Here is a 12,989-nt window from a genome sequence, read left to right as displayed (position 1 = left end):
GAGAGTGATCTCTTTATCTCCAGGCTTTCTAATCTTCTGTTTCCAAGTGTAAGTACAAAGGTAGAAGACAATAGGCTTATATTGTGGTGTTTTTTTTGTATTTACATGTGTGTAGTTTGCTGGAATGTTTAAATTGTATTTCTTTTTGGATAAGGCAGTTTATTTATTTTGTTTTCTTTTAAGCCAACGACCCTGTATATTGTCACCTTGATACAGAGACCATTTTTATGTCTTTTTCTTTCTTTTCTTTTTAAGACCTGTTTGATTTTTTTCTCTGGTTAAGGCTAAGGAACGAAGAGAGGGGAAAACCTCTTTGTGTTACAAAGCTTGCATTTGCAGGGACTCTGAGTGAGGGTGAGAGAAACCTGATCTCTCTGTGTTTGGGTTTCAAGGAATTGAAGCAGGGTAATCTCCTAGAGTACCCAGGGCGGGAAGATCTGGGAGGAGGTAAAGAGGGGCAAGGGAAGTGGGTTATTTCCCTTTGTTGTGAGACTCAGGGCATCTAAGTCTTGGGGTCCCCCAGGGAAGGTTTTGGGGAGACCAGAGTGAGCCAGACACTGGAATTTCTGGCTAGTGGTAGCGCTATCAGATCTAAGCTGGTAATTAAGCTTGGAGGTTTCATGCAGGCACCCACATTTTGGACGCTAAGGTTCAGAATTGGGACTTATGCTATAGGACAGGGTCCCCCGAGAGCACCGCCCCCTGTTGTCTCACCAAAAGGGGCCTGGAGCAGGGCTGCTTGTGGTACGCAGCTGGTAGTAGTGATGGCGGCTGCTGCTCAAAACAAACAGCAGTCTACAATACACCCATGAGCAGGAAGTTCTGTGTTCAGCATCCTTCCCCAAAACAAAAAACTCAGTAGAGAAAGCAGGGAGAAAAACTACCCTTGAGAGATGCAACTGACGGTGGACGAGGGGAGAACGAGAGAAGCCAAAGTCTCCACCTTACCCCAAGAGCCTGGCAGTCTGTGGTAGGAAGAGTGAGACAGAAATTAATCATGATGGGTGAGTTTTGGGGGCAGTGCTGCAGAAGATCTCAACCTTCATTACGGTTGCTTTTGCCTGCTGGTTTCTGGTGTGTTTTTAATCTGCCACAGGAAAAGTTAAGGAAGCAGAGCTTGTCTCTCCCCGTTTCCTTGGACATACCTCTGCACATACAGTACATGGCCTACTTCCTCTCTTCTAGAAGAGTCACTAGGAACCAGCAGGCAACAGCAGTAGGAAGTGGGGAACTTGGTGCTGAGAACTGTCCATGTTCAGTTCATCAGTGCTCCCCACACGTCCGGGTATTTTTAACTATCCCATGGCAAGAAGGGTTCTCAATATGGGTCCCATAACTGTCATTCCTTTTGGGGAGGACATATGCTCATGGTCAACTCTCCCTCTTTCCAGCCTATTGGATTCTGTCTAGTGTATTTCCATGCCCCATCTTTGTTTCACATTTAACCAGCTGCTGTTTCAAGTAATAGTCTCTTATGTTTGCGCTCTGTTGCTGCTGACTTTCCCCGGTCTCAATGGGCCTTAGCAATGGGATATGTGGGAGCACCACAACCATTATTTAAATGTGAAATAATTTTCTTAAAATTCTTAAGAGGTCACTTACTCTTCCTTGGGGGGGAGGGATAGCTCAGTGGTTTGCGTATTGGCCTGCTAAACCCAGGGTTGTGAGCCCAATCCTTGAGGGGGTCATTTAGGGATCTGGGGCAAAAAAAAAAATAGTCGGGGTTTGGTCCTGCTTTGAGCACGGAGTTGGACTAGATGACCTCCTGAGGTCCCTTCCAACCCTGATATTGTATGATTCTTTTTTGAAAAACAGAAAGAAGGAAGAGAAAGTGGGGATAGGGTAGCCTCACCTGTTAAAACTTTAAAATAGGCATCCCATTTAGTGACATACCTATGCAGTCCTGTTGAACCTCTTGTCTGCCTGTTTAAGATTATTTTATTAATACAAAATTCTGTATAAAAATGCTGATGCTAATTTTTCAGGCCATTGTTTAACATTTATTAGCTCTGACCCATGCCAAAATCAATTCTAAGAGAACGTCTAAAATAATATCTAAATTGGCTTGTACTCCTTATGGTGTCAAACTGGGTTTATGTGTAGTGTATGTTGATGCATCATTCAGATGCAGAACTGTTGGAGAAATGAGGTTGGCTTATCATATTCGACGTACCCTAACTTGATGCAATTCATCTAAGGACAAATACTACATTACTTAGACCCAAAACTCCTTTTGTTGGAACTCTTGACTATTACTTGTTTAAAGCAGACTGGGTAACATACCAGTTTTACATACCAAGAACATAGTCCTGTCCCCAGTGAAGCCCTTATATGAGAACTGAAAGAACAGATATATAGTATACAGTGGAAATCAGAGGTTCTTTTGAAACATAAGATGGCTTGCCTGGGGAGGTCACCCTGTTCGCACACTTTTGTGGGGGGGAAGAGGGGGGGGAATAAGTAGAATGTAATATGTGAGGCAATGAAGTGAAGTGTCCATGTTATAAAGATAATCGTGTTCTCTGTGTGAAACAGAAATTTTTAGTGTTAACATCCAAGGGGAGAATATTCAATGGGATTTTAAAACATTACCATGAGAGGTTTTTTCCTATTTTTAGATGCTCTAATTTTAAACCACAGTATCTGTACACAGTGCAATACAAATGTGCTTGAAAATCTCAGGTGTAAGACTTAAACATAATCTGATCAAGATTAGTGATCCTAGTCACTTATTATCTGTTTTGTCTTAACAGTATTATCTGTGGCCTTACTCAGTTTACAAATAAAAACCACATTGCCTTCGCTGCGTTAGAGGCTGTCTGCTTTCAAACACGAGAGGTAAAGGCAAACTTGCTCCTAAACTTCTGGGGTTTTCTTGTTTTTGAGTTTGACTATGAACAATGATGATTTGTGGTATTTAAAAATTTCTCCTACAAGCTGATGAAAAGATCCAGTTAAGTTTAGTAGCCCCAGATTTGTAAAGGTATCGAGGCATTGCTGTGCTCAGTGTTGCAACACCTACCTGATTTAAGAGCCTAAATCTCATTTTCAAAAAATGATTTAGACATTTAAGAATAGGCTGTTAACTCAGGTAGATGTTGCAATATTGAGCACAGCAGTGCTTCGATAGCTTTACAAATCTGGGCCATAGTGCATATTCCACCTCTAGAATTGTTCTCCTCTGTAAGTGTTTCACCTTGTAGTATTAAATACTTGCTATGATAGTGTCTGGTGCTAATTTGGGCCCCATTGTGCTGAGCTCTATACAAAAAAAAAACAAAAACCCACAGTCCCTGCTCTGATGGGCCAACAGTCTAACCCTGAACCACTCATGTATCTTTATACTGATAAAATGCATGTGCGTGCGCACGCGCACACACACACAGGTTATAGGGGACTGCAATTTGCAACTTCTGCGGTTACAAGCCTGGCTGTAATCATTAGTGGGTGAGGAATATTACTGGGGAAAGGCAGCTAGAATTTTACCTCAGAATTCATACAGCTTCGGTGATATAGGCCGCCTAAGAGAGGTTGGAATCAGTACGTCTACTGGTTGGCCTGGTACCACCTGCTTTTTGAGGTTGGGCTGACTGCCACACTGAGTCCCCTGAGATAAGAGAGCAGTGAGTGAAGTTGCAAGCAGCTTGGTGTCCCTGCTCATGCTGTCAGGAGTGATTGTTTTAAGTAGTCTTGACTCTCTCTGGTGCTTATTTGGCCCTCATCACAACAATATATGAGCCCCTTGTTAGGTGTCTGACTGTGCTAGAATAGTAAATTGAATCTCCTCATTTTATTTTCTTTCTGCTTAGAGGCTCGCACAAAATGCAGGTAAACTTGTCACAGAATTACTCTTCCCCTGTTCCTGTTTTGCTTTTTTCACAAAAAGAATCAGAACATTTCTCTGTGCTTTAATTCCAGTTGAAGTTAGAGGTATTTTACCTCTACAATAAATCCCAGCATTACAAGTTCATTCTTTTTATGAACTGCCATCAGTAAATCCTTAGCTTCTCTTTTACCTCAGTTCCTCTTCCTTGCCCAAGGAACTGTGGAAGACCTCTAAACAACCTGTCTAGGCAGTCAGAGGTCTCCATTTGGTAGTCTGAGTCTCCGGGGTCAACTTTGTGTGAAGATGAAGCCATCTTCTCACCTCTAGAGGTTAGATCTATTTTTATTTAAGTCCTATGTATACATGCCTTTTAAGCATGTTTTGTAGACTCTCTCTACATGTCTAGTAGTAATGAGAATGTAACACTTTTCCCATACACACATTTTAAGAGTATATTGGAATATGTTTGAGTAATGTGGGAGCAAACCACTATTGTGTCTGCCTGCTTTCTGTATTGTGGAGGAACAGGACTTCAGAGGAGTGTTCTCAGTCTGGAACTCTTCAACAAGCTTTCTTTTTGTTGAAAGAGGATCTTGTGTTTCTGCACAGTGAACTGTGTAATATGGTAGTGCTCTTCTTTCAGATTTTGGATGCTATGAACAAGGACTGTGGAATACCACTGAGTGAGTTACAAGTAGATGGAGGAATGACCAACAACAAGATTCTCATGCAGCTTCAAGCAGATATTCTCTGTATTCAAGTAGGTAAGTGCAAACTGACTGTTTAGACTTCTTAAAAACAAAATAAGGGTATAAAAAGCTGAACAAACATCAAATGTGGGTGTTAGCTTTTTTGCTGCTATCCTTCCCATCACTGTTCGGGGTGGGGTTGAGGATTTAAATAAAAGCCCTGTATAGCCTAGTTTTTGGGAGGGGAGTGTCTGAGGCCCAACAAGGATTGTAGTATTCTAGAGGTGCTTGGCTCTTTCTGACTTCTGTTACTGAAGCATTACAGCACCATAGTAGAGGTCTAAGATCTAATGCAGGTTCTGCTTAGGCAAGGTTTGTCATCCGAGTTCAGATTCTAAACCCACATATAGGTCATTTGGAGTCTGATGTAGAGGCCAGTTCACAAGACGGCACCCCAGCTGCATCATACATATGGGGGAACCCGAAACAAAATCGCCAGTAGGGTGGCAGCTGCTAGGAGTTGTACTCTTTCCCCCCCACCCCTCAATTCTGCCTGCCCAGCTCTTCCTTGTGGCTTAAGTGGAAGGAAGTTCCATGACACAGTGTAGAACAGGGGTCGGCAGCCTCTGGTACACAGGCTGGGCCGGTTTGTTTACCTTCTGCGTCTGCAAGTTCGGCCGATTTGCAGCTCCCACTGGCCACAGTTCGCCACTCCAGGCCAATGAGGGCTGCGGGAAGCAGCGGCCAGCACATCCCTCAGCCCTCGCTGCTTCCTGCCGTCCCTATTGGCCTGGGATGGCAAACCATGGCCGGGCGAACCTGCAGATGCGGCAGGTAAACAAACCAGCCCAGCCTGCCAGGGTGCTTACCCTAGCAGGCCGCGGGCCAAAGGTTGCTGATCCCTGGTGTAGAACATGGAAAGATGGAAACAAAATGTCACTGTCTTCTGCACCTAATGATGTGGGGAGGAAGGGGGTCTCTCCCGCATTGGTTATGAAGAGGTGGCCTGAAAGGGAAGAGAAGCAAATGGAAAATTCCTCAGCTATGTATTAACGTGGTGAATGTAGTGGAGAAACCTAGATAAGATGCCTCCCTTGGAAGAGGCAGGTCTGAGGGGAATAAAGAGCCACTTCTTCAGCAAATGAAGTTTCAGAGACCAAAGGTATTGATACAACAGCAGCGCAACGTGATTATAATAAAGGGTATCAAGCTGGGTCTGCAAAGCCATTGTATGATGAAAAGGCTCTTTAGCTCTTGAGACGGAGTGCCATTGCTCTAAGCGAGTTGCTGTTTAAAGCCTCTTGCAGTAATACACCAGAAAAGTGTATAGGTTTGCAGAACTTCAGCAGCAGTGAGAATAAAACACCTTTCCCAAACCCCTATTGTCATACTGTTGTGACAGATGTGGAGCTGCTGTGAATACTGATACATAATTTATTAATGTGGTATCTGACCTGGCCACGGTAGTTTCCGTATAGTTGTATTGAGTTAATAGAATTTCCTGTGTCAGTGTATTGAGTTAGCTTAATACAGGCTGCTGGAAAAACAAGCAGGAAGGCAACACAACAGCTCCCCGGTAAGAAAGCCCTGGCACACATTTCATAACTTTGAGAATCCTGTATTCTGTCTCCATGGAAGTTGCCAGCCTTGTTTTTGCCATTGCTGAGAGTTAACAAATCAAAGGGTTATAAAAAATTAAAGTGATGTATTCTCTGAGAAGGGAGGTGATCAGAAAGACTGAGCAGAGACAGGAGAGAGAAGTGTCTCCCTCCTGCTTCCCTTCCCCCTGTGGAAGATGGATAGAGACCTGTTTAGCTAGATGTGTGTGTATAGTTTGTCTATTATTTTTAATATTAGTTTTCTCTGAAATGTTTTTGTTCTAAATAAATAATACTTAGCCTTCTTAAAAGCTATTATATGGTCACTGTGATAACCACAAGTCACTGACTGAGGGGACAGAACTGCATGACTGAACCTAAGTCATGCTTGTTGAGATAATAGTGATTAGCATCTGGGAACCACAGCCTGAGGCCCACTCTGAGAGTGAGAGAAGCCTAGAAGCCTAGAAGGGGCAGAGGAGGGTGCTCCAAAGAGGTCAGACATATTAGACCAGGAACTGTGACAACTGTGTTAAAGGGAGGTTTGCAAACTTTAAACCTTAGGGAAGCTATAGTAGCCCAGTTAGACCTCTTTGTCTGTGCACTTTGACCCATAAAGAAAAATGGTTTGTGGTCCTTTGTTTCACTTTAGTGAAGCCATCAATGCCTGAAACAACAGCACTAGGAGCTGCAATGGCAGCCGGAGCGGCAGAAGGAGTTGGAGTTTGGAGTCTGAATCCTGGAGATTTGACAGCAGTGACATGGGAACGATTTGAACCACAGATCAATCCTGAGGGTAAAAGAAATTGGAAGTTTGAACTTTAAAATGATCTGAAAACCTCCTCCCCCTACCCTCCAAATCCTTTCTGTCAGCATACATGTAAATTTAAATTGAATGGTTGGCCAAACTCTGTCAGTTCTTGAAGCCGTTGAACACCCCAGTGTAAAGATGGTTATTGATAATTAGCAGTACGAGTTCTCAGACTGTGGTGACAAGTCTGCAGTGGTTGATGCTCTGGCTTTTTAGGAGGGAGGTGTGGGTTCCAGCTGCTTGCTTTGCCAATAGTTGGGCAATAATGATGGAGCAGGCAAAAATGATTTCATACCATAGCTCTTTATGTAAGAGCTTGTCATTTAGTGAGGCTTGATTTGAAGGCTTTTTGTTTCAACCAGTTGAAAACTGATAAAATCCCACTTCCCCCTCTGATTCCACAGTGTTGAAAATTGTTGGCAGAGGATGCTAGTGGTCCCTAAAGATTCTACACAGTTGCTGGATTTCAGGGCTTCAGAAGGGGCCAACTTTTTATAATTTTAGGGCTGTCTTTGTAGAGCAGGTTGTTATCTTTAAAATTAGCTCACTGTTCTAACTAATGTGTTATCTTGCATCTGTTCTTAGATACCTCTGGAGACAAACTTGGCATTATAATTAATACATATGCAAGACTCAAGCATTTCTCCCTTTTTAGTAGAGATTTTAATATTTGATAGCATATGCTCTTTGCACAACCTTTCTGTCTGGGTATTTTTAACAGCAATAAATTTCTATCAGTTCCCCTTCCTGGTATATTAACTTCAAAGGATTTGAAACTGACTATTACTGCTTCAATTTGGATTATACTTCCAAATCTGCCTAGGGAATTTGTAGGGGAAAAGTTGAGTTTTAAAGTCTGATTCTCCACTGCCCATATCCCAGCATATTAGTACTGAGTCACAGTTGAGTCAGAATGACCGCAAATAACTGCCTAGGAACGAGAACCACAGAAAAGAATGTCGGGATTAGAGTGGATAATAAACTAAATATAAGTTTTTACAAAGTTATACTGTCTCCTGAAAAAAAGCCAACATCATTCTGGGATGTATTAGCTGGGATAAGGCCTCCGCTGGAGTTCTGTTCAGTTCTGGCCATGACACTTGGGAAAGATGTGGATAAATTAGAGAAAGTCAAGAGGGAGGAGAGCAACAAATGATTAAAGGTCTGAAAAAACATGATCTAGGAGGACAGATTGAAATGAAAAAAGCAAATGTATTTAGTCTGTAGAAGAGAAGACTGAGGGGCCGGGGGGACATGACAACAGTCTTCAGGGACTTACAAGGTTTTTATAAATTGTTCTCCTTAACCACTTATGGTAGGACAAGAAGCAATGGGCTTAAATTGCAGCAAGAGAGGTTTAGGTTGGACATTAGGAAAAACTTTCTAACTATCAGTCAGTTAAGTGCTGGAACAAATTACTTAGGGAGGTTGTGGAATCTTGGTCATTGAAGGATTTTTAAGAGGAGGCTAGACAAACACCTGTTAGGGATGATCTAAATAATACTTAGTCCTGCTGCAGTGCAGGGGACTGGGGTAGATAACCTACTGAGGTCCCTTCCAGTCCTACATTTCCATGATTCTAAGTGAAGTGCAGTAGAGAATAGAGTATGTGATCCTTACTCTGTAAATGTTTGGAGTTGTGAAGAATTGATACATTGCTAGTTGTTCATGCATTATTTGTTGTTGTGTTTTTTATCACTTCAGACATTCTGTTATAATGGGGATGAGTTCTTAAGTAACTGCTGTGTATGCTTTGGGAAATCCTTGCAGAACAAAGGTTTAATAATGAATTTAATATGTGGAAAAACTAAAGTTAAAGAACATTAATTCCTCTTTATGATTCCAGAGAGTGAATATCGCTATGCCAGGTGGAAGAAAGCTGTAATGAAATCAATGGGCTGGGAGATATCTGAACCTCAGGCAAATGGTAAACCATTATATTTTATATTTCAGTGACTAGCACAAGTTGAATGTCCTTCAAAACCTCAATAGCCCTCTATTACAGAAATGTATTTTTCTCCTGTAAAAGACAGAAAAAAAATCCTTACTGCTTGTTTTTTAAAAATTGCTTTTTATTAAATTTTAGCACTTTATTAAATTTTAGAACCGTCTAGCTCTGCTTCTAAGAAAACGGCATTTTAACATTTAAAAATTTTTATCGCTGGAGCTCTGAAATCATGTAAAAACAAGCTATTTAACTTAAGGATTAATTATTCCTTTTAAAAAATGAACTGTACAGTTGAAAGGATAATGGCCTATTTCCTTGTTGGCATTATCCTTTAGCTTAATTGAAAAAGAGATTATTTGCAGTAAAAGGGCTATAGATGTAAAACAAATCAAACAGGAAGTAAGTGCATTTTGCTATGTCATTATTAATGAGATTTTACTTCTAATATGTAAGTTACTGCAAAGATAATAAAATAATAAGATAATACAGTGGTTCTCAAACAGTTCCAGAACATGACCTCACGCTACAAAAGGAAAGTGTTTTAGGACCCTCATGTCCCTTTTTTTTTTTTTTTTTTTTTTTTAAAGTGGGTAGGTGTGAGAGGAAGGTGGTCACAACCCCTTGAAACCTGAATTGTGACCCACAGCTTGAGAATCCATGTACTAATTTTTATGAAGTAAAAATAACATGGGACTGACTATATGCCCCATACAGTGAAAGCAACAGCTTTCTGAACAACTAAACAGTAGCTACATTTTTAAAGTAGCATATCATTTCATACTGTGTAGTATTAGCAAGGTCAATTTAAACAAAAGCTGTCCCACTGCTGCTGCTGGACTTAGAATGTAATCATCCACTAATTACGAATAGTCTAGATTGAGGCCTATAAAATAAGGCTGATTTTGATCTGAGCTAAATGAGCAATAGAAATGGTCCATGCGGCATGCTGCCTTCTCTCAATGAAAGGGCAAACCTTCCTCAGAGAGAGAGAGGGAGAGAGAGAGAGAAAAGCTCCATGCAAAAGACATTTTCAGACCATGTTAGTAAGGTAAATGAAGCACTGGCCTAAGATCAGTGAAAGTATTTCTGACCCTGTTTGAGCTAGATTACTCAAATTAGGATTATAATAAATTTATTTGGGGAGGGAGAGAGATTTAAAGCACACAATGCTATATGCATTTCTCTAGAGCACACAAAAAAAACAACTATATTACAGTGTTATAAAAACTGGATTTAAAAACCAAATTCAAGAGAAAATGAAGAGTTTGTGGAGGAAGCATTTTGGAAGAGGGAAGCTGCAGCAACTAGAAGGAATTACCTTGCTCCTGGGGACAGCTTAAATGCATATTAATTGGACATCTTATTAATTCAATGTACATTTAAACACTCAGTTCATTGTCATATTTTTAAAAGGATTGGACTAGGTAAATATACTTCGAATGTCACAAGCGCAAAAAACAAATTTTATCTGGAATCCCTAGAAGAGCAAATACATACATAACTTTAATACAAATGACAAAAGTTCTTTTTCAGTAAACTGTCAGTTGTGACTGAGATGCCTTACCTGGGACAGACACTAATGTTATGTACCCTAAAATCCCCAACAGCCAGATAATGAAGTGTGTATACAGGGTGTTTCCCCATTAACAGAATTGAAAATTCTGCCAGCCCTTAAAAAATATGCTTAATTCCCTTTTCACCTGAAGTGATGAGCAGAATATAAGTATTTTACCAAAATCTGCTTACAGTCATCTCAGGTTACCGCTGGGGGAATCTTTGATATTTACCATCCCTCTTGTTTTGAAATTGTTGCACTTGCTTTCTGCTTTATACTGAATAATATTAGAGATGGGCTCTACCTAATAACTTTGAAAGCTAGAGAATTCTGGATCCAGATTCAAATGTATATGGCTTGGGCTTATCTCTATACAGTGTGCATGTAACACTTTTAATAACATTTTGGCAGATGTTACTACTCTTTTTTTGTAACTTTTTTGCTGTTCATCTGATTCTTAACACAAATATTGCAATTTATATATATTTCTCTTTTGATTTGCTTGACTGGAAACTCCTTCTACTGGATGACATCAGGTGACTCTAGTATCTTCTCTAGTCTGCCTTTGGGTTTTTATATAGTGAGTAGCATGATAATGGTAATCGGAGCAAAGTACATCTCAGGTTAGTTATTTGAACTAGATAATTCTACAAGGTCTCTACACTAGTTTTAAATGTATTTATGTGCCATTTGTTTGTTCTCAACAAGAAAGTTTTCAATGCTCTTTGTTGCTCATGCATACAAAGAAAAGTTAACGGTGGGAATTAAACCTATAATTAGTGAGAAAATTCAGGTGAATGCTGGAACTCTGTTTGGAACTCATTCCATTGTGCTTTAAGTTTGTATGCAAAATTCTGCATAAAAACTTGGACTGTATAGTCCATGGTACTCTTTTTTTATTTGATTTGTGCATCTAGTATACAAGATATACCCTTTGGAGCATGCTGACAGAGGATCATATTCTCTGCAGTAGCATGGTATAACTGAGTTAAAATAAGCGTTTTAGCCTGTGTCCTGTACTTATTTTCATTTAAACTGCATTGAGGGCCTGGCTTAAAGTGATAACAGGCAAATGTATTTTCCGCTCTCCTTGCAAGAGATATAGGAGTTCAAACAATTTGAATGTTTTCTATTCTGATCCACTTGGAGCTATTGGTCTATTTGTACAGACTTTGCAAACTAAACAGCTTCATTATTTTGCTCATATACACTTTGCTTCCTCCAATCTAACTAACTAGACTTGTCTGTATGTATAAAGAAAAGAGAGCCTAGTAGGCCTATGCATTTAAAAAAAATTATTTTTAAATAGGAAGAATTGTGTGCATGTGCAGTAAATATTTATTTTCAGTTACAATTGATCTTTTGTTTAAAAGGAAGTTAACTGTAGATCAACAAGGTTTAAAAATAGTGTATTTGAATAGCAGAAACACAAATGTCTTATTTATATACTTTATTTTGCTTTCTTACAATATAGAGACCCACGTGGCTTATTTTGAGCTTTTTGTTTTAAAAAAATACAAAAGGCAAGCTGTCAGCCTGAAGCAGCACAGTGGCCATAAACTTCTGAAATAGTGTTTCTGAAACACTGACCCAAACCCTTAATGACTCTGGAACACTTTTCTAATGATCTGAAAATAATTTGTTTCAGTTCAGTCTGTTGCTCATATTGTTCAATGCTATGTTTTTTTCCCCGTGGTCTTTAAAGACTGTGTGTGGCCTGCACTTGTCTGAAAGTTTTATGGTAAAAATCTGGAACATATCTGAAAGTGAGTTTGATGAGCTACCGCTTAAATGGATAGTGCAGCACTTGAAGGAGGGCCCTGGCTGGAAAACTCAGTTACAAGTCAGTACTTTATAAAAACAAATTTATACAAATAGGTAAATTTTTAACAAGCTTAATGAGAAAACTCTTCAGTTTTAATTGCAGTACTGATTCCTGACCACATGTGGGACACCTACAACAATATGAAATTTGACATTAGAAAGCAAGTTAATACTTTGTCCACTTCTGCTTATGATTATTATTTTTCAAAATGTTGGGTTTATTTGTTTAAAAATGCTTTCTCCAGTAACCTAAGTGCGTATCTAAACTCACATGCTTGGAACCAATGTCAGTTTTAGTGGGTGGGGAGGAATTAAGATTAAGTCTCGTCAGCTCTCACATGACATCTGCAGGAATAAAAGCCTGGGAAAACAGAATCCTTGAATCACTCTGACCTTCAGACCATGTTCCTCCTCTTGTTTTCAAGTTATCATGAGGTGAGGGTTCACTAACTAAAGACAAACTTTAAAAATATAACTGAAGTGTTGAAAAGAAATTAAGGCAGGCATGCACAGATGGGCTTTTAATGTATTATTTACACAGTAGGCTTCAGGGGCAAAAATATATAAAATTGAAACTGGTTAACAAACTCAAAAGGAAAAAAAATCCTTCATTAGAAGGGACTTCCCTCTTAAAACAGTCACATTTGGTCATATTCTTATTTACAGCAGTGTAACCCCACTGACTCATTTGAGTCTTGATGATTGCATTGGAGCTGCAGTGTCAATTAGAAGATAATT

General features: G+C 39.8%; 1 protein-coding gene across 6 annotated transcripts in view; it reads left to right on the top strand.

The window, feature by feature from the left end:
• Positions 1–12,989, top strand: part of GK (glycerol kinase) — a 52,252-nt gene that overhangs the window by 34,022 nt on the left and 5,241 nt on the right. For 3 of the 6 annotated variants that reach the window (XM_075059869.1, XM_032777788.2, XM_032777790.2), the window contains 5 exons: positions 2,754–2,838; positions 4,470–4,590; positions 6,766–6,909; positions 8,771–8,851; positions 10,964–11,050. In XM_075059869.1, the coding sequence (XP_074915970.1) occupies positions 2,754–2,838; positions 4,470–4,590; positions 6,766–6,909; positions 8,771–8,851; positions 10,964–11,050 (518 nt within the window). Of the gene's footprint in view, positions 1–2,753; positions 2,839–4,469; positions 4,591–6,765; positions 6,910–8,770; positions 8,852–10,963; positions 11,056–12,989 lie in introns of those variants that run through there. The other 3 variants (XM_075059884.1, XM_032777792.2, XM_032777791.2) reach the window with 2 other exon arrangements.

This window comes from Chelonoidis abingdonii, chromosome 1, assembly GCF_003597395.2.
Source record: "Chelonoidis abingdonii isolate Lonesome George chromosome 1, CheloAbing_2.0, whole genome shotgun sequence".
Classification (NCBI taxonomy): Eukaryota; Metazoa; Chordata; order Testudines; family Testudinidae; genus Chelonoidis; species Chelonoidis abingdonii.
Note: the sequence above shows the minus strand (reverse complement) of the source record. Positions and strands in the feature narration are given on the sequence as shown.